This window comes from Aythya ferina, assembly GCF_964211825.1.
Source record: "Aythya ferina genome assembly, chromosome: Z".
Lineage (NCBI taxonomy): Eukaryota > Metazoa > Chordata > Aves > Anseriformes > Anatidae > Aythya > Aythya ferina.
The window spans coordinates 2,153,530-2,178,263 of record NC_140299.1 but is presented as its reverse complement, the minus strand read 5'-3'; the positions used below and the strand labels follow the sequence as shown (position 1 = coordinate 2,178,263).

The 24,734-nt window shown below is 40.5% G+C and overlaps 1 protein-coding gene across 5 annotated transcripts in view; it reads right to left on the bottom strand.

Annotated features, from left to right (window-relative positions):
• Positions 1 to 24,734, bottom strand: part of DYM (dymeclin) — a 160,186-nt gene that overhangs the window by 101,527 nt on the left and 33,925 nt on the right. For all 5 annotated transcript variants that reach the window (XM_084505001.1, XM_084505003.1, XM_084505004.1 and 2 more), the window contains 5 exons: positions 13,777 to 13,959; positions 12,020 to 12,198; positions 8,294 to 8,419; positions 2,356 to 2,469; positions 721 to 815 (listed from right to left, as the gene is read on the bottom strand). In XM_084505001.1, the coding sequence (XP_084361127.1) occupies positions 721 to 815; positions 2,356 to 2,469; positions 8,294 to 8,419; positions 12,020 to 12,198; positions 13,777 to 13,959 (697 nt within the window). The remainder of the gene's footprint in view (positions 1 to 720; positions 816 to 2,355; positions 2,470 to 8,293; positions 8,420 to 12,019; positions 12,199 to 13,776; positions 13,960 to 24,734) is intronic.

The window sequence follows — 24,734 nt, the reverse complement described above, 5'->3', positions numbered from 1 at the left end:
TCCAGCTTGCATTAATAAGGACCTTCCCGATTTCCCTTGGAGCATGGAGCAGCGGTGGCTGCCAAGATGAGGATGCCTGACGCGTGATTACCTGCCTTTACCAACTGGGCTGTAGCACACACACACACAAATGGAAAAGACCAACTTCAACTACTTCTCTGGGTGGTTTTTAAGGTCCCTTCCAACCCGAGCCATTCTATGATCAATCGAGTATTTATTACTACGCGACCTAATATACTTGATCACTCGAGAAGCATCAGTGTAAGTTTTATTGCCTAGATTTGCAGCACCCCATCATAAAATAATCATTACATCTGACATAAGAAATAAATCGTTTGTCAAATGTGTAGGAAGAACTCAAGCAAGTTGAAAATCCAGTACTTGAGAGCCAACAGTGCATTTTTATAACGTGATACATGACTAAAAATGCGTAATTTACACGAATCCCTGAAAACCTTTCAGTTTAAAAGCAGCTGCTCTGCTGTTTTGTTAGGAGAATCAGAAGTCAGAAACTTCTGAGATAAGAGAAACTAATTATTTTTGTGCATTCAGGAAAGATCCAAGAAAAAGATGATTTTTTATTCTTGTATTACCTAGTTACTCTGATACAGTTTCAGCTACTTACTTCACCATTACCTATTACAGCTTATAAAATTCAAGTTCCTCTGCTGCTGAGTTTTACCAAGGATGAGAAGTCCATTTCAGAAGTTTTATATTTACCTGATGATTCTCTGAGCTGCGTACTGATGAAGAGAGCGGAACTGCGCTGACATATTTGCTAAGGCAGCCAGACAATTTGTATGAAGGTATTTGTCCTGTCAGAAAGGAAGAGGAAAAAAAAACACATCAAACTTTCATTTATTTATATATATATATATAAATACTGTCACCTATTGCAGGAAACCACTCAACAGAGTGATACGTGTTGCTTTAAAGGATGAGGTCAAAAGCATATAGCAAAACTGCAAAATGCACACACTTGGTGGTATTTTAAATATTTTTTCTTTAGATAATCAGGCTTAGGAGTCATTTCACACAGATTTCAGAGTGTGTATGCATATAGACATATCTACATGTGTACATCTTCTTATTTTAAGCAATATTAATTTACAAAAATATCACAGATGTAGCATATTAAAAGAAATTCTCCTCCTCTCCATTTCTCTCTCTCCATTTTGTAGTCATATCCTCAAGATCTCTGTTTCCATATATATGGAAACTATTCCATATGTATCTTACAACTATTACAAGATACTTCAGGCTTCTGCTCCTCTTGTTACCATCCCTTAAACCATTTGAGCAGAGAAGCAATTAAATGATGGCCCTATCGAATTCAAGGGTGTTCACAGAACCAAACTTCTGAGTCGACAGTCAGATGGAAATCTTCTGTACCAAATGATCTTGGCCGCAGACAAGTAAACATGGAATGAGACATTGCTCAAAAGGGAAAAGAAGAATTAATCTCAAATCCACGTAATGACTTGGTATTACTAGTAATAGCAGGACTTGCAACGTTATATTCAAATTTGGAAAGAAATGCAGCCATGTTCAGACATTATTTTGAGTCTTGAGGGTGACCAGCCTCTATGCATCAGTGTTCAGGGATTTATTTTCCATTTTCAGATCTAAAGTATACATTTAAACTTGACCATAACAGATTGTGTATTCTAGAAACATACATCAAGATCTTTCTCATTTCTTCTAATTCTTGTGATCACAAGCGTGAAATCCTCAATTTTTCCAATTTAAAATGTGTTTAAAACATTTTTTTCTACTTCATGTAAAAACTTCCGTGCATTTAACCATTGAAAATATTTAAGAGTAGGCAATACAAAGCTTATATGTTCAAGATAAGGTTTAGAATCACATGCATGAAAAATGCGTAAGACCAATCTGCTCTGAAGCAGTTTTGCTCTGTGACAGCTTAGAAAGGTCTCACGACCCAGCCACCATCCTACTTCATAAAAACACTAACAAATAGACCTGGAATTTCCATTTTTTAGTGATTGAATAGAGGCAAAGAACCTATCAGGCATCATTTCACCTCATCAGCCAAAGGAACTTTTCCTTTTCATCTGAAGATGGGAATTCTGTACCTGAATTAAGGACTTCAGCAAATGCTATTTGATGAATTGAATATATAATAATACAGAAATTGTGTTGCAAGTTCAGAACCACATAATGCCGTGCTTAGTCAATATGACTGTTCTCCCCTTTTGCTTCCATCCCGTAGCTTCAGATGCCAACTGGTTGCGACAGAAGGAAGAAAAATCCCACACCCTGTTTGAACCTGAAATCGCTCTGTTGAAGTTTGAAACCCACACTGTGTACTTAAGCACTCCACGTAACTCTTACCCTTGTCCGTGTCATGTTGTACTGGATGGTTCTTATCACAACCAGTATCAGGAGACTCCCAAGTGAGATCTCTGTTAAAACACGCTCAGCGTACCAAGTGATATTTTTCAGGATCTGAAAAAGAAGAAAAAGGAGTTCTTTAGCACCTAGGTCTGGATAAGAACATAAAAAGCTGTCCACTCTCACATTCCTTAAGATAGGTAAACTAACTTCCAGCCTTAAATGCGACAAAACCTATTACACTCTAAAGAAATAATTAAAAAAAAATTGCGATATCATCATCTAGTCAATCAGGTTTATTAGAAGTCATGTAAACTAAGTGCAGAAAGACGATCACATTTCACAAGTCCTTAATTTCCATGCCCTGTGCCACCACTCTCCTATATTTTTTGGTATAGGAGATATTTTGATATGCTATTTTTGATATTTGATATTCTATTTTTGATATTTGATGTCCTATTTTTGATGTATTTTGATATATTTTTCGATCTTACCCTTTACACTTCTGTCTCCACTTCCACCCTAGCCACCTGCACAGGGTTTCCAATTCCCTCCCGTTCTCCCTCATTACAAACTGGGTAAGAGGCAGCACACGCAAGCTCTGACCGATTGGCAAGTGCACACACGCTGAAGGACGCAGAGCAGATCAACAGGTTAACATCTGACTTCACACCAAAAGCCTTCTCCTGCCGTAGGTGGTCTCCCCTTAACCCAGCCGATGACCTTCTCTAATCTTTTAAGAGCTTGTAGATCCTTTTGTGCTCTTCATGAGCAGGGAGAATGAGCTTTACCCCTATCCCAGAGCTTACTGCAGGAAGAGGATCAACACCCAGAATTATCAGCAACCAACTGTAAAGGAGTAAGCAGAAGTGTCCTAAAACCATGAAAATTCTTTAGGGATTTATATAATTTTGGGTCAAACCAAAGATTTGCTTAGCAAGGACTATTCCACGCAAGGCTACCACTCTGCATAGATTTTATCTTTGATATTTTAAAGGATGTTTCATTGAAACTCCATGTATAATGAAAAATACCATCAGCCACTGAAGTTGGCTTTTGTTCCCCGTAGCATTACACACACTGAAGATATTTAAATCCTAGTTTGGTTTGGTTTTTAACGATTATGGAAATTATGAATCACAGGACTGCATGAGAACGGGAAAGAAATGAGTTATCCCATACTATTGCCAAAAAACAGGATTGGTCTCTAGAGCTTGTAGTAAAAATCTTTGTTTAGTCCTATTCTGATGGTTCACGACCATTTTCTGGTACTCCACCACCATAAGCACCTTTACTCCCTTTAAGATTTGCATTTGGTAATTAGACAGGGAAGTTCTTCCATTTGCTGTTGTTTTGGGTCACCGTGCAAGAAAACCTCGAGTTTTTCTTGAAGATTTCCAGGTGTTTCTCAAAACCCACCTGCTGCAGCCACGATATGAAACACCCTGATGTCTCTATCTATAGAAACCAAAATTGTAGCATCACCAAAAACTCTAGACGGACTCACAAGCTACAAGGATCTCTCTCTAGATCAACGATGAAGCTCTTTAACAAGTGTCAAAACTTAATTAAGGTGCTGTACTTAGTAACTTTTAAGGACACCTCATTCTCGATTTATTTATTCCCTGGTAATCAAAACTCAGAATTGGCAGATGACCTTGTTTAAACAGGGATTTTCCCTGTATTAATGCATTCTTCTCTCAGAAACCATGCCATCTTTATAATCCACTTCTTTATTAGAGGCTAAGGGACTAATTGCCATAGCACGTAAAAATATTTCCAATCATACATCTGTGTCCAGAAGGATACTGAAGATCCAGATAATTATAATCACTCTCTGCATTAAAAACAAAACCAAAGAAAAATAAAATAGGCACAGGTGAGATGAAAGCACAGTTTGAAGACGCTTTAAAAACATTAATTACACGATCATTTTCTTACAGGGGAATACGAATATTCTATATAGGAGTCTTGTAAGAATATTAAATCACATTTAATCACATTAAAGCCTTACGAACTAAGCAGATGATGCACACCACGATCTGTAAAGCATGAAAGATCATCACTACTATGTGTGTTTGGTTTTTTTTGAGGACCCAAGAGGCACTCGAGCAACCTAAAGACCCTAGGTCTTCCCAGCATTTCCCCTAGGCACTGTGTAAGATCATACTGTCAGTAAAAATAAATATTCAAGACATTCAAAATTACACATATGTTTTACCAAAACTCTTATTCAAGAGATTAAGACGCAAACCCAAGTAGAAAAAAAGAATCCTCTAGGCCTTATTCTAGAGGATAATATTTTGTAAGTATGATCTTCAAAATTTTGGAGGTTTTCTTTTTATTTAAAAAAAAAAAACAACAAAAAAAAACTTTTCTTTTATTTACTTCCCACCTTCATTCTCACCGTAAATTTGCCTCTTGAACCTCTTTCAGAGTGCAAGGGACAGTCAAAATAGTATCCTAATGATCATTAATCAAACTCTCTTCCCTACTCTCTTCCCTATTATGGCCTGTCCTCGTTCTCTTTGCAATTTCTCCTAGTTTTTATCACAGCAGATTGCTTGGAGACCTAGTGCAGACCTCTCCGGTGAAGAGCTCCAGATCCATCGTGGAGCGACGCAGCTTTTCAGAGAAGAGCAATCTTTTCGGACGAAGCCACGCCAGCGAGTTGCCATTTCTGAGACAACCCCATCTTCCTGAAATAGTCCGCTCCTCTTTAAGGAAAAAAATTAACCAACAGTGGCTGATTAAGGACCCTTTTTAACACCAGGCTCGTGGACACCATGCAGAAAACACAGACACAAACAACTGGAGCTGTATTCTGTATGAATTCTGTACGTACCAAGCGCTGAGATTCTCCGTTTCCCGTAACTTCCCTTCTGAGATATTTCTTATCACAATGGAAGTGAACACACTTCAATTGTGATTTACACTCTATTGGTATTTATTCTGGCATAAAGAACTAGAGTGGTGCTGTAGGTTGCTGCCACTGAAAGTATTCCACAAAGTTATTTTGACATCCGATCTCCTTTTATTTACCGTTTCATAAATCAGCAAAGAAAAATCACCAATATTTGCCCCCCTTTGGGGAATTCTTGCATTTACTCATTTACCCTGTTGTTATTATTATTATTATTATTAGTGAAAGAAACTGAGCTCTACATGGTTACAGGGCCCTAACTGCATTAAGCCAATTGTGGGAACAGGACCTATGGTTTTGATCATATTTTCCAGGCGGTTAAGACCGCATTCATTTTCAACAAAAATGCTTCAGCAGTCAAAAAGAGTTTTTGTGGTTTCCTGAGCTCTTTACCAGTCGGTATAATCACAAGATTTAGAAAACTGCGCTCACTAAAATTAATCTCAAAAATCAATAAATAAGCATGGGTGAAATACCACAAAGGAAAATAGCCCATAAATGGACTGTGCAGTCATGCTGCTTATACGAACATTACACAGAATATACAGCAGCAGAGAGAAAAACGGGTTAAATTCTTTTGTTCTTCATACTTTACCCAAGCGATGGAAAAAAAATCTCCTGTATTTGTTAAAATAATTTTTTTTGGTAAGTTTTTGCAGTGAGCAAGAGCTCATTCTAGTTGTGTAACTGATGCTGGATGTTTACATTTGACAAAAACACATAACGTTTTCCCAACTCCATTCTTACTATTTTGCTTCCCTGGAATACCCTCTCAGAGTTTAGGGCATGTGGAGTTAATATATAGGAAAGTTTAAGGCATAAATTACATTACAGTCTACTTTTTGGTCATACGTACCTGGAAACACGCCTCTAAATCATTCAAAAGCATAGGTGAGGAGAATTGATGAATCAGTATGATTTTGTATCCTTTTATTTTATTTTATTTTATTTTTTATAAAGGCAAAGTGAGGCACAATGTCTCTTCCCCACCCTGGGATCTGTAAGATCCCGCTACCAATACATCCGTTTGCCAACAGCACCTGAGTTAAGCTGCAGTGCTCACATTTGTCTTTGGCTATCCACATCCCTCCACAGAGTTCAGAAATGCCACTGACCAAGAAAGTCACTTTTAGGAAGTATAACAGATTGTATTTTTTTCTGTAAATAAAGGAATCCTGAGGGTTTTGAATCGCAGCCATCAACTCTCTTTATCACATTTCGTTCAGGTGTTTCTCAGAGTACACCACAGAAATTTTGACCGAGGGGAGACAGTCGGGGTGACAAAGAAGCTCACATACCCGGGCTCGCAGACTCTGGGACCTCTCAGCCACCTCTCACTACCTAGCCAAGAGCAAAAACAGCTAAATCCTAGCCACACAGCACTACTACCAAATGGATGCTTCTCACCAGGCACTATGGAGTGAGCAGTAGGGAGGAACAGCCACAGAATAAAAGAGACAGTCGGTGAAAGCCTTAAGTAAAACGAAGATTTAATTGAGAAGAAAATGGAAGAAGCAAAGGCAGGGCTGAGAAAATCAGCATAGGGTAAAAGGAACCAGATATTTTTGTAATTAAAATGGAAGTAGTAAAATAACATCCACATTACACCGAAAACACTGGAACTGCATTGGCAGGGTTAGTGGTGATGGCAAGAATAAGCTGGACAAGGAAACTTGATTTATGTTTTCACTCCGCAGCTGGATCCTCACTGACAATGTTAGGGAAATCTTCCACTTTTACTTCTCCAGTAAGGAATTTGTTGAAAGACCGTGTGTAAAGCCTTTAAAATGAATGAAGACCGTGGAAAGAGATGATGGAGGACAGGAGTGAAACTTGTGGGTATTACCTTAAATCCTCAACAAGCTCAAATAATGATGAAATAATGTAGAAGACCTTGTGACATGGAACTTGAATATACACGTCACACACATGCATTTATGGTGCAAACGTAGAGGTTTAAGGCATATGAACCATGAGGCAGAAGAAAGTCTTCAGGAAAATGTTTCGGTCATCTGCATGCTTACCGAAAATGCTCTTTCTAAAAGCTGCTTCCTAAAAGGTACTTCCCAGGGAATTTGATATAAGTATCATCTCCTCTTACTTTCCACATACAGAGCTACGTATTTATATATACAGAAAATGATCTGAGATTTCAGAGAATAAATATTGTTAAGGCTTGACCATTTGGCACCAAGAAAAAACACCAATTTGCTCCAAAACAGGCTGGAAAATCACCTGGGAGAAAAGTTTTATTTTGGTACCTGGACACTTGCTTCCTGCTTTTTGCATGTCAATAATGTGAAATTTCACATTATTGACATGCAAAAAATGAACCCCAAAAGACAGTTTCCACCTCCTAGACAGGAACGTAAATAAAATGGGTGCAGACATCTGCGTTATCTTAGATTTATAAACTAGGAAACTAGAATGTTATCACCCATTATTATCTCCAGCACAGATGGTCAAGGCCCATCACAGCTAGTCAAAATTTGGATCATATTATGTGGACAACATAAAACAGATATTAATCTAGCAGAAAGACAGAAAAGAAATGCCAAGTAAGGAAGCAACATTGAGCTGGAAGTTTATTTTCCAAACTAAAAACTCCTTTCAAACTGGTTAAGGAAAGTTTTTAGAGAGAAATATTTTTTTTTTCCTTTCTATCCCCTCCATTTTCTCACTACACGTCTTTGAGACAGCCTGCTTGGTTATCACTACGCTAACCTGGGACAGAAAACACTGAAAAATAGAGAAAAGGATGCACATGCAGCATCTCCTTTGAGAAACGGGAGCAGGAACACGTTGGTTCACATCAGTAAGGAATGATCTGAAAAGACTCTGTCGTTTATTCGTCCTTAAAAAAAAAAAAAAGAAATCCACACATGGCATCAAACCTGGATGAACACATCCAGCCCATAAACACTGTCTGCTGAGAAAAGAGACGCAGATGCACCTTTGTAAATAAAGATTTAAGCCGTTTTTGGGTCTGAAGAATGATTTATTAAAACGACTCACCACTTCGTGAATGGATCGGTTGAAGCCGTCGTCCTCGGTAAGGATCAGCAAAATTATAAGAGCCATGTAAACATGGTGTGAATTCCTTTCTTCGACGTGGTACAGGATCTCAAGAATTGGCAGAACCTTTCAGGGAAAACAAACGCGTGTGTTAGTTTAGCCTTTCAAATACCTCAGACAATAAACAGAGGAGGCTCTACACCTCCCTGCCCTTAACAATAACGTAGCAAATTTCTCCCTCTTGAAATAACCACCCCTAAGCGGTGACGTAGAGTGTTCAAACACCTTCCATCTGTTTTATTCTGTCTCCGAAAGAGTCTAAACAAATTCTTTCTTGTGGTGAGACGCGGAATTTCAATTCCTAAGAAATGAGATTTCCAGCCATACTCGCTCCTGTAGGCTCTGAAAGCTTTAGTTCCCTCCTAGACTCTGGGAAAATGAAATTATTAAATGAGATTTTCAACAGTTCAGACAGGAAAAGAATTGTTTCTAACCATTTCTGCTAGCACAGGCCTGGTCTGAGATGACTCTCCTCATGAAATATAGCCGGGCATATTAAAGCCGAGGTGCACAGGGTCATTTTAAGCCCTGAAATTCAGCTCCCGTTTTGGTGTGTGGAGCTAATCCCAGCAAAGAACCAGTTTGGGTTGGGTTAAGGCTAGAAAAAGCCTGTTTTTCCAATTCTAGACAACACCCAGCCAAAGAGAGCTGACATTACGATGAGAGTTCAGCCCAAGGTCTTGCAACATTTCCACCAGGATGAACAGCTCCAGCCAAGGTCTTGCAATAATAATGAAAAGGAGATCTCACTGCAACTGCAAAAGCATACCTGAATGCTAGTCTAAAGCTAATCCAGATGCAAACGTTGTCCTCTCACCAACTGAAAATTAGCTTTCCACTGGCTCGCTACAACGTGGCTTCCCCACGCTGCAGAAATCGGCCTGAATCACAAAATACCCTGGAAAAAAGGAACTTGAGAAAACTCCGAATTCCAAGATAGGGAATGAGAAGCAGAATTCATTCCAAGACGATTCTAGACACCTAAAGGCTTTGCTGTTTTTCAAAACAAGCCGAGTGAAACAGGATGAATCATGTGAAACCTATTCTGGTGACAGGCCAGGACTCCAAGCACTGCATGAGCCTCTGAAATTACCAGAATGTTCTGTTACAATCAACAAGTCCCAAAAAACAGTTGGAACACGTTAAACCCATGACAGTTTCTGCTAAAACCTACGAGACCGAGCTAAGTGCCGCAGGCCATGAAACCTTTCTCACAGATGCTTTAGCCAGGGTCAGGACAACGCCACAGCAAAAGAGAAGGAAATAAAAATAAAAATTACACATTGCTAACTTCCTTCCTTTAAATTTTCGAAGGAACTGAAGGAGGCAAACTCTCCGTGCCATGTCCAGGTGGAAAGCAAATCAACACGTACAGTTTCTACGTTCCTCCTCCTCCGGGCACTTCTTCCTTCGTATACTGATTGCTGGGGTACACGTGCCTTGAGGACAAGTGGTACTGTTTAAAAGCTATCCAGGCAAACCACCGTTTAAATAAAAAAAATCAGGAGGCAAGATTGAGTTAGAGTTGTAGCTACCTTCAAATTTATCAAGAATTGTAACCAAAATGCACTTGCACACTTTCATATCTACCTCCTTACGCACTGGCATGGGCCATGCTGAGAAGACCCTGCATTAGTCATGCTTGATGCAACATCCACACTCACTCTTGTGGCTAACAGAAAACTCCCCCAATCCATTTTTCCAAGCAGATGAGGGCTACATCCAGGAACACTCATGCAAAGACGTGTTTTTTGTTTGTTTGGTTTTGGTTTTTTAAAGCAAAACTGCTGTGATGCAACTCTTTATTCAAAAAACCTTGGCATACCCTGATCTTCTGAACGTGCAGTCACACCCTCCAATGAATGATTTCTGAATGAAACTGCAAAAAAAAAAAAAACAAACATACAATTCCCACTTCTACTTGTACTGCAGGCCCTTTTGTTGAGAGCCTTTCATTCAAGTATCATTACTGGATTATTACTAACACTCCTTCACCAGGAGGAGCTTTGAACCAGGAAGGCACAGCCACCATTAAAAAAAATCACTTTTAATCCCCAAAAACACGGGGCAGGTAAAAACAGACACTGCGAACTGCAGGTGCTGTGTTCAGTCAGGGGTCACGAGCAGTTTCCCAAGCAAAGAGTTTTAAAATAGCTTTTCTCCAGCATACACTGGATCACGTAGCCAAATTCCAGACGTGAACATCCCTGATAGCATCAGGTATTTAAACCAAGTATTTGATGAAGTTATACAAAGTGACTTGCTATAAAATATGGAAGACCTATCCTATTCTTTCTACCAGTTATTGTAAGAAAAAAAAAAGATATATTGCATTATCAATGATAAAACAAGAAAAAAAAGGGATCTACATGCAAATGACAGAGGTGGATTTATACCCAAGCAGATACAATCTCTTGTACCATTTAACAAATCCACACGGAATCAATTTGCAAATTAAACTGAAGTTAAAAAAAAAAAATAAAACTCAAAAAAAAACACCCTAGGAAATGCCAAAGAACATCTGCTAGTGATGCTTCCTGGGCACCAAAGCCAGAAAAGTACATAAAACCCCAAAACAATAAAAAAAACGGACAGTAAATGTTGTAATGTGTGGAATAAAGGGAAAAAGGAACAACCTCCAGAACGGCCACAAGTTTAAGGTGAGAGCTCAGCCGAATGCTGGCCTGCTCTCGTATGTCACAGCCCCTTTTACTTCACCCAGCTGGCACTGTGTGAAGAGCCCACTAATTTATGCTTGATAAAGCCACGTACAGTATCACAGAGTATCTGAGGACCTGCATCTTGAGCTGTTTTAACACACACACCTCGTGCTTCTTCTGGGAGCTATATATCAAACACCACGATTAGAAAATGCACACACCTCACCTCAGCCTCTCCAGAGCAAATGGATGCGTTTAGCAGCTGTGAAACCTGACATGCTCCATTCAATAAAAGAAAATTAAATGCGATGATTTGTTGACAGAATCTATACAAAACGACTCAACTCCACCCCTAGATAATCTGCAGACTACCCAGGAGCTCAGTTTTGAATCATCCATTCAACATCGACCGTCCTGCCTGAGTTTGCCAACAGTGGTGTCTATCAACTCCCGATTTTTAGCAATGCATCTGCTCGAACTTGGATTAAGACCAAACTCATTCCATATCTGCCATCAAACAGGCATGGGATCTAATTATCTGGCAGGATTGCACGTCTTCAAATGGAAAAGGTTCTCTCTTCTGTTAACAATTCCCCTAGACAGCCGTTATTTTATTAAAGGAATGCTATTTAATAAGCAAGGTTTGTTAAAGTGGTTTGTGACATCACTAAACGTAGCAGGGAGCAGAAGCTAACCTATAACCTACAAAAAAAATGTAGCAGGTGTCTGTTATACTGGCTATTAACCACAATCCTATTTAAAGCAGCCACTACAGCTGCATTTTTATCAAATCTACCAAGTAGGCCCTGACTTTCAGACCCTGTAAGCCATTTGTATGCAGAGCTGCCCTTCTGAGCTGGCCTAATGAAGTGAGTGGGGTAAATAATTCAGAACCAGTGCTGCCCTCGCATCCTATTACCCCCACGATGAAACAGGGGACACTGGAAGCTGCTGACACCCAAATTTCCAGGAGCAAGGAGTATAGTGCAAGGAGAACAACACTTACAAGGTTTTCTATGTCTGTTCGTGCCAACACGTATGTCCGTACGTTGCCGTTTTGATGCAGAAGCATGTACAAGAGGAGGGTCGCTTGATCAGACCTCTGCTGCTCACACAAAGCCGTGTACAAGCTGTTAAAATTGATCTGGAAAGCGTGCGGATTTGATGACGAAAAAGCACTGCTATCTGAAATAAAGAAAACAAAAATAATCTTTAGCAAATATACTTTTAACCATGCAGATAACCTGTTAATTCTAGAAAATCCTCTGGGTGGAATATTTCATACAGATACCAGAGTAAGGAGGAAACAAAACCCACCCTTACACTGACGGTCATAACCATATAGGCTAATTAAAAATAATTTAAAACACCCCAAAACATAGTTTAACACCACTTAAGCTAACATTAAATTGTTCATATTCACAGTATAATTCGTGGCAGAGCTGGAAGTGAGAACAAAATGGTTTTCTGCTTTTCACAGGTAGCTTTACCAGCTTCAACAACAACTTCCATCAGCACAGATCTTGAATATCCAGGAATTTCCAGAGGAAATGGAAAAAAACAAGTCTGACAATCAATGCGCTCATACAGCACGTCAGAAAGCCAGATCTGTGTCCTCACTCAGCCTCCTGATCTCCCCAAATCAGAGATTTTGCCTTTGCTTTCTTCACAAAACACCTCTGGAGAGTGAAAAGTTTTGTTCCAGTGCAGAAGAGGTCCCTTCCTCAGCTCTCAAGAACCTCCACAGAAATTTAAAACCTGCTCCTGTCCAGCTCTGCTCGGAAACACCCATCCAAACCATGCGATGACACACGAAGTTGGGCAAATCTGCCTTTTGGGGATGATTTATGGCAGCATCTTGGCAACTGGATACAAAGGCTATCTTTGCTGAGCACACAAACAAGCTGAGCATATGGAAAAGCTACAGCAATTTCGTGGCAGGAGGGTATTTTGGGAACAATAGCAGTCTGGGTACTCAAGCATTCTACAAGTCTGGACTTAAAAATTGCCATATTTCTACAAACAAGACACCCGAAGTTGAAGAATTTAACTAAAATTCCCTAGTTCCTGCAGCGACAGGCTACAGATTCCTGAACTGGTTATTGCTTAGTAAAAATGCGTTCATTTGGGAAAGTTCTGCTGCAGAAAACAGTGTGGCAATGTTACTACTTCAATGTTACTACTACTATTTTCCCACTGTTCTGGATCATCTCTGTACCAGTAGAGATCGACCACACGAACGCTACCTACACCCCCTGAAGTGTGGGTGTCCCACCTGATACAGATCCTGGAACTATAAAAAGTCTGAAACTTTCTGTATGTAAGCCTCATAAAAGCGTTTACACTTCACCAATTTCTCTTCAGACTTGAAGTACAAGAAGCGAGCAACAGAATTAGAAATTCAACTGCTTATCTTAGCTCTAAGGGATGTGATGCCAGCTAACCAGAATTTCTCCAAGTACTACAGAGTTTTAGGAGACTCCTCCAGACTATCAGATAAGTGACCTGCTTATAAGTCAGCTTTGTGTCTTCTGAAATTACGAAGCTTTCTTGAATTCATCAAGTCTGAAGGAAAGAGCATCCTCTTTACTCTCCCCCTTCAATTAAGTTTCAGCAGCTGGGCAACTCCACCTCAAAAATCCCAGAGGAAAATGTAGTATTACATGTGCTTGCTAGAGAGAAAATAAATGTTGTAAGGGGAATCTCCAGCAACTTAATGCTTCTTTTTCATCAGTTCATGCTTAGAAGTAAGGACATACAAACCTTGGGTGTTCTTGAAGGACATAATAGCTTGCCTGTAGGGGTTCGGTGTATCCGGAGCATCAGTCAGGTTAGCTAAGACCAGGAGAAGCAGCAGACTCTGATGAGCTAGAGGGGAGCACTGCTCCAGCTGCGGCGTTGGTTTACTCCCCACTCCACCTAACGTGAAGACTGTCCGCAGGCCAGCTGCAGAGAAAAAGCAGAAGGGATAAACAACGTTAGGGGCCTTCAAATTTTAATGAACAAATCCCCCTTTAGGGAGAAACATCGGACACACAGGTACGTGGAAGAATTAAAAAAACACTTCACCCTGGTACTGTGAGAAGAAAGTTAACAGATACTAACAGGAAATAATCTCGACTTTCATATTATTTTTTTTTTTTTTATTAATGTCAAAAGTCAGAATTAACTCTAATGTACTTTCTTCAAGAAAAATTCAAGCAGTTGAGTTTCCAGCCTTCTACTCTTCCAGCTTCAAGTTGCACAGGACAAAAACCTGTAGGCTATTGGAACGGAAAACATAAAAGAATTTAATGTGCTCTTAACCCAACAACATTTCAAAACAGCCAAATATTGTTTTTTTTTCTCCAATATAATTATATAGGCAGATTTTGTAATAACCCAACGCTCCCTTCACCAACACAGTTGCAAGGCAATTACTGTCACGTCAAAGACAAAGGGAACTAATGCTATTCACTGCTAAGCAGCTTGGAGGACCTCTTATAATAAAAAGCACCATAATTAGAGCCTTCTCTTAAAAATCTCATGTTGCTTTAACAGCCCTGTATGACCATGTTTTTGATCCGTTGTCCTCAAATCAGAAGGAGGAGGTCAAAGAAAAACGTTGACCGTAAAGTTTGCTTTTCGACTCATGATTGCTCCAGATACATGCAAAGAAAGTCAAAAAACAATCAAAACCAAAAAAAAAACAGCCTATTTACTATTTATTTATCAATGTCATTTGTTAAATGAATTCAAACGTAGCACGTTTCTTCTCCAAGTTTGGTATAATTCTCAACTAAGCCAGCTTTTCAGTTTTCCACCGTCCCATCCTTCTGTGGTTGGCATCTACCATTGCTTTCCTCAATATTTAGGAAAAGAGGGAGATGGCCAAAGCACTGGCAAAAGCTGAAGCTTCCACCAGGGAGAAGGAGGTCGTTATGACCGAGACACGTTGATCTCTGACCCAAGTAACCTCTTGAAGCTCTGCCTGTTGCAAAACACGATCCACTTTTCATTGCCATTCTCCAACACAGCTTTATTCGTTTATCCATTTCCACAGGGAGCCACATTACTAGATATTATTATTTTTTTTCGGGGTCAATTAGAGCAACATTAACATTTTGCCAATTACTCCTGGCAAATACTTTGCGAGGAGGGAACACGCTGCTTTTAGTTTCAAAAGCAGAACAAACAGCTCCGTTTTCCATGCTCTTCCTCAGAGCTACACACCACGTGTGTATATATATTTTTTCCCCCTTTTCATACAATTCTGTGTAAAACACAGCAGGTAAAGCAAACAGGGCTCCAGTACTAGTCCGGTACTTCAGGTGCTGTCAAAGTTGTTGTTGAAGCATTTCCTAAACCAACAACAAAATCACCCCTTTTGGGTTTCTTTCCAGATTCGAAAATCAACTCCTACCTTCAGAGCTCTCCGATAGCTACAACTGAACAATACGAGGCAATATTTTCATCTGGTTCCTACCAGGATAAACGAAAACCTCATTTGAAGGGTGAGGTGCAGCTTTTGCAATAGCGAATCCAAGAGCTGCTCTGAGACGGCTAGGAACACTTTTCCGAGCCATGAAAACAAGGCCGGGATTTTAATCTAGGTTGACAGCCTGTGGAACAACACTTCATGGCAAAATGAAGTTATGACACATTCATCAAAAAGGAACTGCTTTTTCCCAGACTGTTATTTAATGTAAATAGGAGGAGGCAGAAATCTCAGCCTCCTTTACTCGTTTCAGTAAGGAAACAAGTAAAGAAACACTAAAGAAACAGTAAAGAAAACGAGTAAGGTTTGTGTTTGTACCTACTTGGAGAAAAGTTTACGTACACTTACATTGTCACAGGACTAAATAAAATATTAACAGCTTGATTTCGAAGGTTTTCAAACCAAAAGACAGGTAAGAACACAGACAGGGCTTAAAAACGTCCTCAGCAAAAAGCACTGAAATTAAGAGCCCTTCCAAACTCAAGCCATTCTGTGGTTTTGACTCTCCCCGGTTCAGGAGTCTGCAGATCAAGCCCTAGCTCCACACCTTGTTTTGGGAGCATACAGGAAATCATTCGATGCTATAACACTAAATAATATAATTACGAAGAACTACAGCAAGAGATTTTCACCACATTCACTTGATACCATCACGTACTTCTTCCACCAAAACCAGCGAGCAAAGTATCATTCAAAACCACTGACGTTAGCATTTCACCCTTCTTATGACCAAGCAGCCGCTCTGGGAACTTGAGAGGTTTTCTTTTTTTTTATTTTATTATGATTATTTTTTTAAACGTTTTTTACGTGTGTCACATTTCTTAAGTCAATTCAACGAGCCTCACATTGTGGTCTGACGCAGGCTTTCTGGTGGCCCCCGGAGAGCTGGCAGTTCGCGTTGTGCTGGCTCCTGCCCTCGTCTCCAGCTGCTGCATTGTGTTAGAAGACAGCTAAAAATACAGAAATACTTTCCTACGATTACTTTTCCATGTAAGCCATCCCTCGAGTTGCCACGGGGATGTTATGTAAGAACGAACGGGAGAGGAAAAAGCGGTCCACGGAACCATAAAGGCTGGATCAGCGAGGCAAATACTGCACAAAGACGGAGCTCACGTTACGTCTCAAGTCATTTTCTGTTTTAGAAGCACATCCTTAAGCATCTCAGGGCTGTAGTTAAGAAGCTTAAACTGCTAATTGTGAGGGATGTGAGGTATACTTACACAGCTGATGATCTTATTTCAAGCTAGCTTGCAGTACAGAAGCAGAGCCACTTTAAAAACCTGGATGAAAGGTTAGTTTCTGGGGGGCTGGCCTGGGGAACAAAGATTGTGACTCGGATCGTAACTGATTTTTTTTATTATTTATTTTTTTTTCCCCCCCAGAGAAACTCCACCTGAAAGCTGCGCTACCAAGAAGCATCGACATGGCTGAGGAGGCTGAGGCCGTGATGTCACCGACACATTTTGGAAGCGGGTTTTTTCAGGAAATGAATCACGGAAGCGAGTCAAATGAGCAGATGGATTAGGTAACTGCCTTCATCCCCTACCCATGCAGAAGCGCTCCCTCCAGTACATTTTGTTATTTTACCCAGCCTAATTTGAAGGGACTGGTAATGGAGCTTCAACCACATCCTCTGGGAAGAGTGCTCCATAATCTAATAAACCTCAAAGTGCAGATTTTTTCCCCCTAATACTCAGCCTAAGTATTCCTTGGTTCAACTTCATTTATTCCTCTAAGTGGTACTCTCTCTGTAAGACCAGAAAACATTTCTTCCCAGTTCAGTGTTTACTGCCTTTAAATAAAAAGGCACAGTTATCTTTTCTCTTTTTCTGCCTGGCCAAATTATATACACAGATTTTTTTTTTCTTTCCTTTCTCTTTTTTACCTCTCTTCCCGCGTTTAATCCCAGCTCCAACACTTTGCGACCTCCCGAAGGTCACTGCAAATGCTACAGATGCTAAATTGCATCAATTTAATAACAAAAAAGCACATCCCTTATTCACTACAAAAAAAGGTTTGTTTTGTTTTACGTCATATATCCTCTTTATCACCACATCTCAGGAGTTCTCTTACTGTGACGCCTAAAACAATACAGGCTTCTTTTCATTTCTGGAGCCTTATTTGCCGTTGGATTGCCCAACCTGCGTGTTGAACTGCAAAATAAGACTACCTTCCATCTCCAGCTCAATTACAGAGCTGTCAAAGCTTTCGACAACATGGCCGTAGCAGGAACACATCAAGAAGTTATGCGCTGAACATCCTCAGATGTGGCTTTCTTCTGCACGCAGACACTGAAGAACAGGGCAGCTTTGTTAGCTAGAAATTGAAGAGGTTTTTGGTTGTCTGTAAGGCAAACCTGAGTATCAGGCATATCTGATGATGGACACCATGAGGAATTAAGTAAATTACAAACCACGCTCCTAAATCAAGTCTAAAATTAAGCCAAATAAAGCTGGAAGCCACTGTAATAAAGCCATTAATTCACCTCAGCCAATACACTCCAAAAAAAAAAAAGCTACAGGAAGAGAACAACTTGAACAAGGCAGGAAACATTCACGTATTTTCCTTAGCTCCACTGAACTAGGAGTCACGGGACTTGAATTTCTTTGGAGTTCTGCTTGTTTTACGGCAATAACAGAATGAAAAACTTCCAGGACAGACGGGATCATCAGAGCCACTGCTTAATGCACTGCACATCTTCTTGGCCCGTGGCTGGAAGCTACTATTTCAACTCCTCCGGGCACAGGCAATACAATTTCTGATGGAAGGATATTTCTGCTGCAACTTTGAAGACTGTCCTGTATTCCTGAAGCTGCAAACGTGACCAAAATACAAAAATATCAAGGTTTTATGGCATTATATAAGAACACGCCACGGTGTTGTGACTATTTGCAACCTGGGAAAGCGAACTCAAGTTAGAAGAGGCTGAGAGAGAGGAAAAACATATGAGAAATGTGGGAAAAAACTGCAATCAACCCAGAGTCGGATTCAATTTTACAACTGTCTGACTCAATCAGCTCTCAGCCTTGGAACAGCAAACCTCAAGCCAACAACAAGCTCGCAGAAGAGATGTTGAAAAGGAGTTGTTGGGTGATTTTATTTATTTTTTGACTTTAAATAGAAATCTCCTCTGGCTTTGGCCCAGCGTACTGTCCTGGTACTTGGTTGTTGTGGTGGCTCGGTCAGAAGAGGAGGGAGAGCTGTGAGTGTACGCGATCCCACTGGCAAATCAGTAACATTTTCTGTCAACATAACCAGACAAAACCGAGGACAGAAACAAACATGGGAAAACGCTCAAATAATATCCTGGCAAAAGGAGAGCAGGGTTGATTTGCAGCAGGGATTTTGACAACGAAACCATCAAGCTAGTCCACTGAAAGTAAAAAAAAAAAAAAACAAAAACAACACTATAATGACCAAACCGATGCCTCAAAGAAACCAGATGAAAAGGATGGAAAAGGCCAAAGTTTTAGAAGTTGAGTAGAAAGGAAGGAAATTTCCCAATGCATAAGATCATTGGATGATTCAGGGATATTCCAGTCAATGTTTTTAGGACGGCTACCTGCTTGAAGAGGTGTTTTAAATTCACAAGAAATCTTAAAAACACTCCAGAAAATGAAAAGATGAGAAGTCTTGGAAGGGTCTGGTGTCCAAGACTGCTCCGTAAACCCTACTCGGGTCTCTCCAGGTGAAACTATCTCCCACTTCTGCAAGGCAGAAGTCAGGAATGCTCAAGTCCTGATCTTGGTATAACAAAGTATGAGCCCTAAGAACAATTGGAGAAGAATGTGCACGAACAGAGCAGTTCACAAGCAACTCCTACCCCTTCTAACTGACGTCCATGCTGCACTTCAGTTCACTTCTGTCGTTTATGAAGATCATAGTAGCACTTCGAGGCATCATTTTTTTTGGTATCAGATGATATAACCATAAATAAGACGACTCGAACTTTCCTTTGGACTGACGATTGTTATTTCATGGATCCGTGGGTTTCTCGGATCAATTACACATATTAATATACAAATTACATATTAAATAATGGACATGGTGTAATTTTAGGCACTTCTTTCAAAAATGAACCCAAGCGGCATGAAAACTGCGTTCAGACCAACTTTGCTGCCAGTTTTTCAGCAAGTTTCTGCTTAATGTATGCAAAGAGGAAGTTTCAGAACCTTGCAGCTTGGCCAGATTTAGTAAGTTTTAACAGGGATTGCAAATGGCACATCTTTGTCCATGGTTTCTCTCCCCTAGCCCCTCTCCCAAATCTCAAGAGCCCGTTCCAAGGCATGAAGACTCAAGCTCCTCAATAAAACAGCTGTTTAAACACCATTTTTCCCTAACCTCCTTCTCAAAAACAGGCCAAAAAGATGAAATAAAATAAAAATCAGCCTAGGGAAGATACGCGGCATGAAAAGTTTCATCACAAACAATCAAAGTTTGGAAAAAGATTGAAAAAAGAGCAATTGAAGATTGGATTTCACTACAGAAAGTGCTACGTAGAATTAAGTCCTGTCCCTAAATCAAGGTAAACCAGGGCAAAATTTTTCAGTATCTAGATGAGCAAAAAACAGCACTTGGAAGAATCCCGCCTCTCTGCTCGCCCTTAAAATAAGGGCATTCAGATTACTGCCAACATTAATGAGCTGTTTTATGTTAGCACCTGCCCTTGGGCTTGGTGCTCTGCCCTGAAATCAAGGCCAGAGGCATCAGAGAGTAACAAGTTTTTGTCACCAGACACCAGGGTTGGATGCAAACCAAGAAAATGGAGCTGCGACGCGTGATGCCCTACTCAGAGTCCTCTTCTGCATCTGTTACCAAGTCACTTATCTTTCGAGGAGACGGCCAGTGCAAAGGGAACGGTGCTGGGAAAGGCTTCGATGCATCAAATCCTCTAGCTACAAAAATACAGCACTATCAGGGGAGAAAAAAGCTAAGCATTTACAAAGCTTGTATGTTTTTCTCCATCAAAAACTGGAAGTTAATATTTAAATTATATGAAGATGTGTGCTAACATTCAACTATCCTATAAAAGACTACAATTACACACAACATACTAATAAAGTTTTATATTTTATATGTTAAACTACTCCATAGCATGAAAGAGATAAAAGATCTCCATTTGCCCCAGCGTGAGGAGCCACATTTCAAGGTGCTCTATTTTGTTTCTAGTATGCATGGCGAGTTCCAGAAAATTTTGGCACCTAAAAATTTTTTACCAGAAAAATTTCTTTAGGCTTTTCCTGCTCGTAGAGATTTCATAACAGTGCCAACCCATAAACCACAGGGCGTTCGGTCTCTGGGAGCACGATTAGGGAAGACTGAGATCGACCTGCAGCTATGTTGGTATTCAAGATTGGTCTATGCCCATGTTTGAGAAAGGGAAATTATGATTTAAAATATGCTGTAACTCATTCTGCACAAGACTAACCTGGGCATTAGAAGAGTCACCATCCCTGGAGGTCTTTAAAAGACGTTTAGATGTAGAGCTTAGGGATATGGTTTAGTGGAAGACTGTTAGTGTTAGGTCAGAGGTTGGACTCGATGATCTTGAGGTCTCTTCCAACCTAGAAAGTCTGTGATTAAAAGGCTGGCTCGAGCTGCAGCATTAAACTACTGTGGAGTAGTTCAATTTGAATATTTTTAGATATTATTTGTGACAGCCTTTCTGTTATCCCAACCCAAAATCACAACCTGATGCTGTCGCCAAGCTGCTGGGTACGTCTGCTCGCTGCCCCCAGCCAGCTGCAGCCCAGGGAGCTGTCAGGGTGAATTAGGAGAGCGGATCTGGTGACGGAGCCCTAGAGTAGGCAAAAAGAGACATGCATACGCTCTGTCTACATCTTCTAAAACCACCTGAAACAGTTTTAGTTTAAGCGGGGCTCTTCCACAAGTTATCACACGCGAGCAGTGTGTTTTAGTAACCTTGCAGCAAGGCCCCAGCAGTCAAATCATGAGGATAAAGATCAGGACAGTGGCATTTCATTCTGAGCTGTCACGTCAACTCATTGTATAATCGTAGTCAAGCTGCAAGCCTGTTATTTCCTCTATTTCCCCTATCTGTAAAAATGAGAATTTTCTACTTAATAAGGGCATTTTTACCTCTATCTGCCCTTGGCCTGAATATATTCTCTTTGCTCTTGGTTAGGGCACTGGACAATATCCATTAATCAGCTCAAACCCAGCCAGCCCAGCAAGGTGCTGGATCTGGATTTGATCTGGATTTTCCTTCCAGTCACTCGTAAACCCTCCTAAAACCTCCCACAATTCGATTTCTGCTTCAGTTTGAAGGAAAGGAAAATCTCCACTCCAGGTCACGATCTGGTTTTCTTCCTAAAAAAACAAAACCACCGACTTCCCACTGATAGAGGGTGCGTGTCAATGGAGATTTTAACCTAACTTCCACCAAAACGGGCAGCCCCTTCCCTTCCTCTTGGGCATTTCTTCCCACTTTATGTTCCCTTAATAGGGCAGGGGGAAAAGAAAACAACAACAACTAACCAACCAACCCAAAAACAGACTTAAATCAGCACCAAGTTGCATAAAGATGCCTCAGAAGAAGGCTTCAGAAGGAATTATGGCTAGCACCAAGCAGGCAGCGCTCGAAATTGTCATTTCTACAGGCATTACCTCTTTTCAAGTCCTGCCTCCTAAGGAGGAGGAAGTGACAACGAAAATGTCAGTGCTGCACAACGAAAGAATTACCTTTGTACATAAGGTGCAGGAATTACAAGAGTTGCAGGTTGCCATCTTCAGTACTTGCCTCGTGCTTCTTTCAAGCCCTGTGCCAAGCCACGGTGCAAATTTCCTTTAAAATTAATGAACTGCAGAGCTGTAAATACGTGCCAAAGCAAAGTTTTACACGGGTCATATGTATGCTTTATGGATTGACTACTGCAATTTGCAATTATGCTGGCTCTTTAAGGTGCTGAAACGACCTAAAATATCCGGGCATGCCCTGAGTTTTAGGGAGTGATGTGGAGGGACAGGACAGAGGTGTTAAAACAAAAAAAACAGAGGAAAAAAGATGCTGTTAAAAAAGACAGGAAGAGAAACACCAGCGCTGATTGAGAACACGTTATTTTCCAATACACAAACTGCAAAAGCACACGAGATTTTTTTTTTTTCTTCTTCTTCCAGTGAAAATACGATGGAGCCAAATGGCAAAAGAGAAACGTTTTCTATTTAGCAAGAAGAAAAATCCACCGGTAGGTACAAATGGTGTGACAAAGCATGAACCTAACTCAATAAACTCCATGGGACCGTGTTTAAACACATTTTAGACCGATCTAGAAATCACTAATTAGATTTTAATCCTCTACGTATTGTTCCAAATAAGTTTTTACCTAAATTCTCCCTTCTGAGGGGGTCTTGCAAGTAGACAAGAGTGCAGAAATGGGAAGAGAAAAAAGCAGAAGAGACACGAGGCTTACAGCCTACCACTAATATCGCTCGCTGTACTTATTTAGCAAACTTACCCGGTCCCAGAAGTGCCCACGTTAAACATAATGTATTTTCAATTCACGAAATAGCATTAGCATAAATGGCAAAGGCACGCAGGCCAGCCGAGCGCACTAATTTCCCCCGCCTTTGTTCGTTTAAGAATGCTGCAATTAAATCACTCAGTTGCACCAAGTGCTGTCACCAGGCCTTCTCTTTTGTGACTGCTACAGAAGCTGGAAGTTGTTTGTTTGGGCAACGGGACAGCTTTGGCAAAGCTTCAGTGGGTGAGAGCTCCAGATAGCGGAAGAAAAAGCTCAAAAAGACCAAAATCCAGAGTTGATTCGTGAAGGTTTTTGACCAACGCAAGGGTTGTAACAGCAACAAGCGATGTCAGAAGTCAGTGCAAGTTACAAGTTTACAGAAAAATTAAGAAGAATGTTGGGTAATTATAGGAACGTGGCTAACAGGCACATTTTCCATCCATGCTAAGACTATTTCAGGACAACTGACAGGACAAAAATGTAAAATGCTGTGCTTTCAGCTGCATAAACGCTTTTCATCACAAGCAGTTCTCTGATGGAGGTTACGTGTCATTAACCTTTCTCTGCGACAAAGGTTATGTTTAAGGCTTTTGGCAAATACCACTCAACCACAAAAGCATTATTCGGATTAATCGAAATACCAGGCCTGCCCCTAGAAGTTGCAGTGTGATGTTAAGACTTTGTTTTGGGAGCAGATACTCCGGGTGCTGTTTGGGAGAGACCTTACGAGACTGATGCTTTTTTGCCCGAAGACGTCAATGGAAGAAGGCTTGGCCTCCACTCCCTTCCTGGTCGCAGCAAAATAATTTGAACAAGAGTCATCTTGACAGCTTTCTGATGAGATCAATCCAATTCCTTCTATCAGACTGCTCAGTAAAGGAACGACTTTGGGATAAGTTTGTGGACGAGTACCTTGAGAAGCTCTGAAGTCAGCCACATGCATGTTTGGATGAAATCCAACCTCTCCATGCCTTGGCTCTGCGTGTTGTGAAATGGAAAAGCAGTCTTCAATTCAGCAGGATCGGGAGTGGTTTTGCTTCCATCCCATTGCCAGAAGAATCTCCTGGCCCAACAAGCTTATACGATCAATTACTATTCTATTTTCCAGCCATGTTTTTTATAGCATTTATGCTTTAAAACTTCTAAAATTCTAAAAAGTTTCCTGTAGAGGTGATTTGTCACGCACGTCATCTTACCTTGCTTGATCTTGCACTACAGAAATCCAACAGAGTTCCAAAAATTTTGCTTTGAAAATGGAATTACGTTCACCAGTGACTACAGAAACAGTTTTTCAGACTATCATTTAAGCATCTAAATAGCAAGAAGTTTTCTAAAGGTACTTCAAGTAGCCTTAAAGGAGGCTGTAGCGAGGTGGGGGTGGGTTTTATTTATTTATTTAAGAAGTGCTCTACCTGCTACACTACGAAAAATGAAACATCTCTATTTCTTCCAACGCTAAAAATTATAAAACATGATAAAGATCCATCCACCTCATATTTAGCTTCCTCCCTACAAGCACTCAGCACCTTCGCCAAAGCTCAGGGGTTGAAAAGTTGAGGGACTGACCTCACAAGGTTTCCACTGAAGCTACTGGGATGCTGCAGGAGCAATTCTCTGTGGGTAACCACAGCCCAGATCAACACCAGAACCAATTTTGAAGCCGTAAATACGTGCCCTTTGCCAAGCAGAGCGCTAGGAAGGGTTATGTGTGACACCTCCTAGAATTTGCCATTGTCATCTAGGATTAAAGACAATCTTGAGGG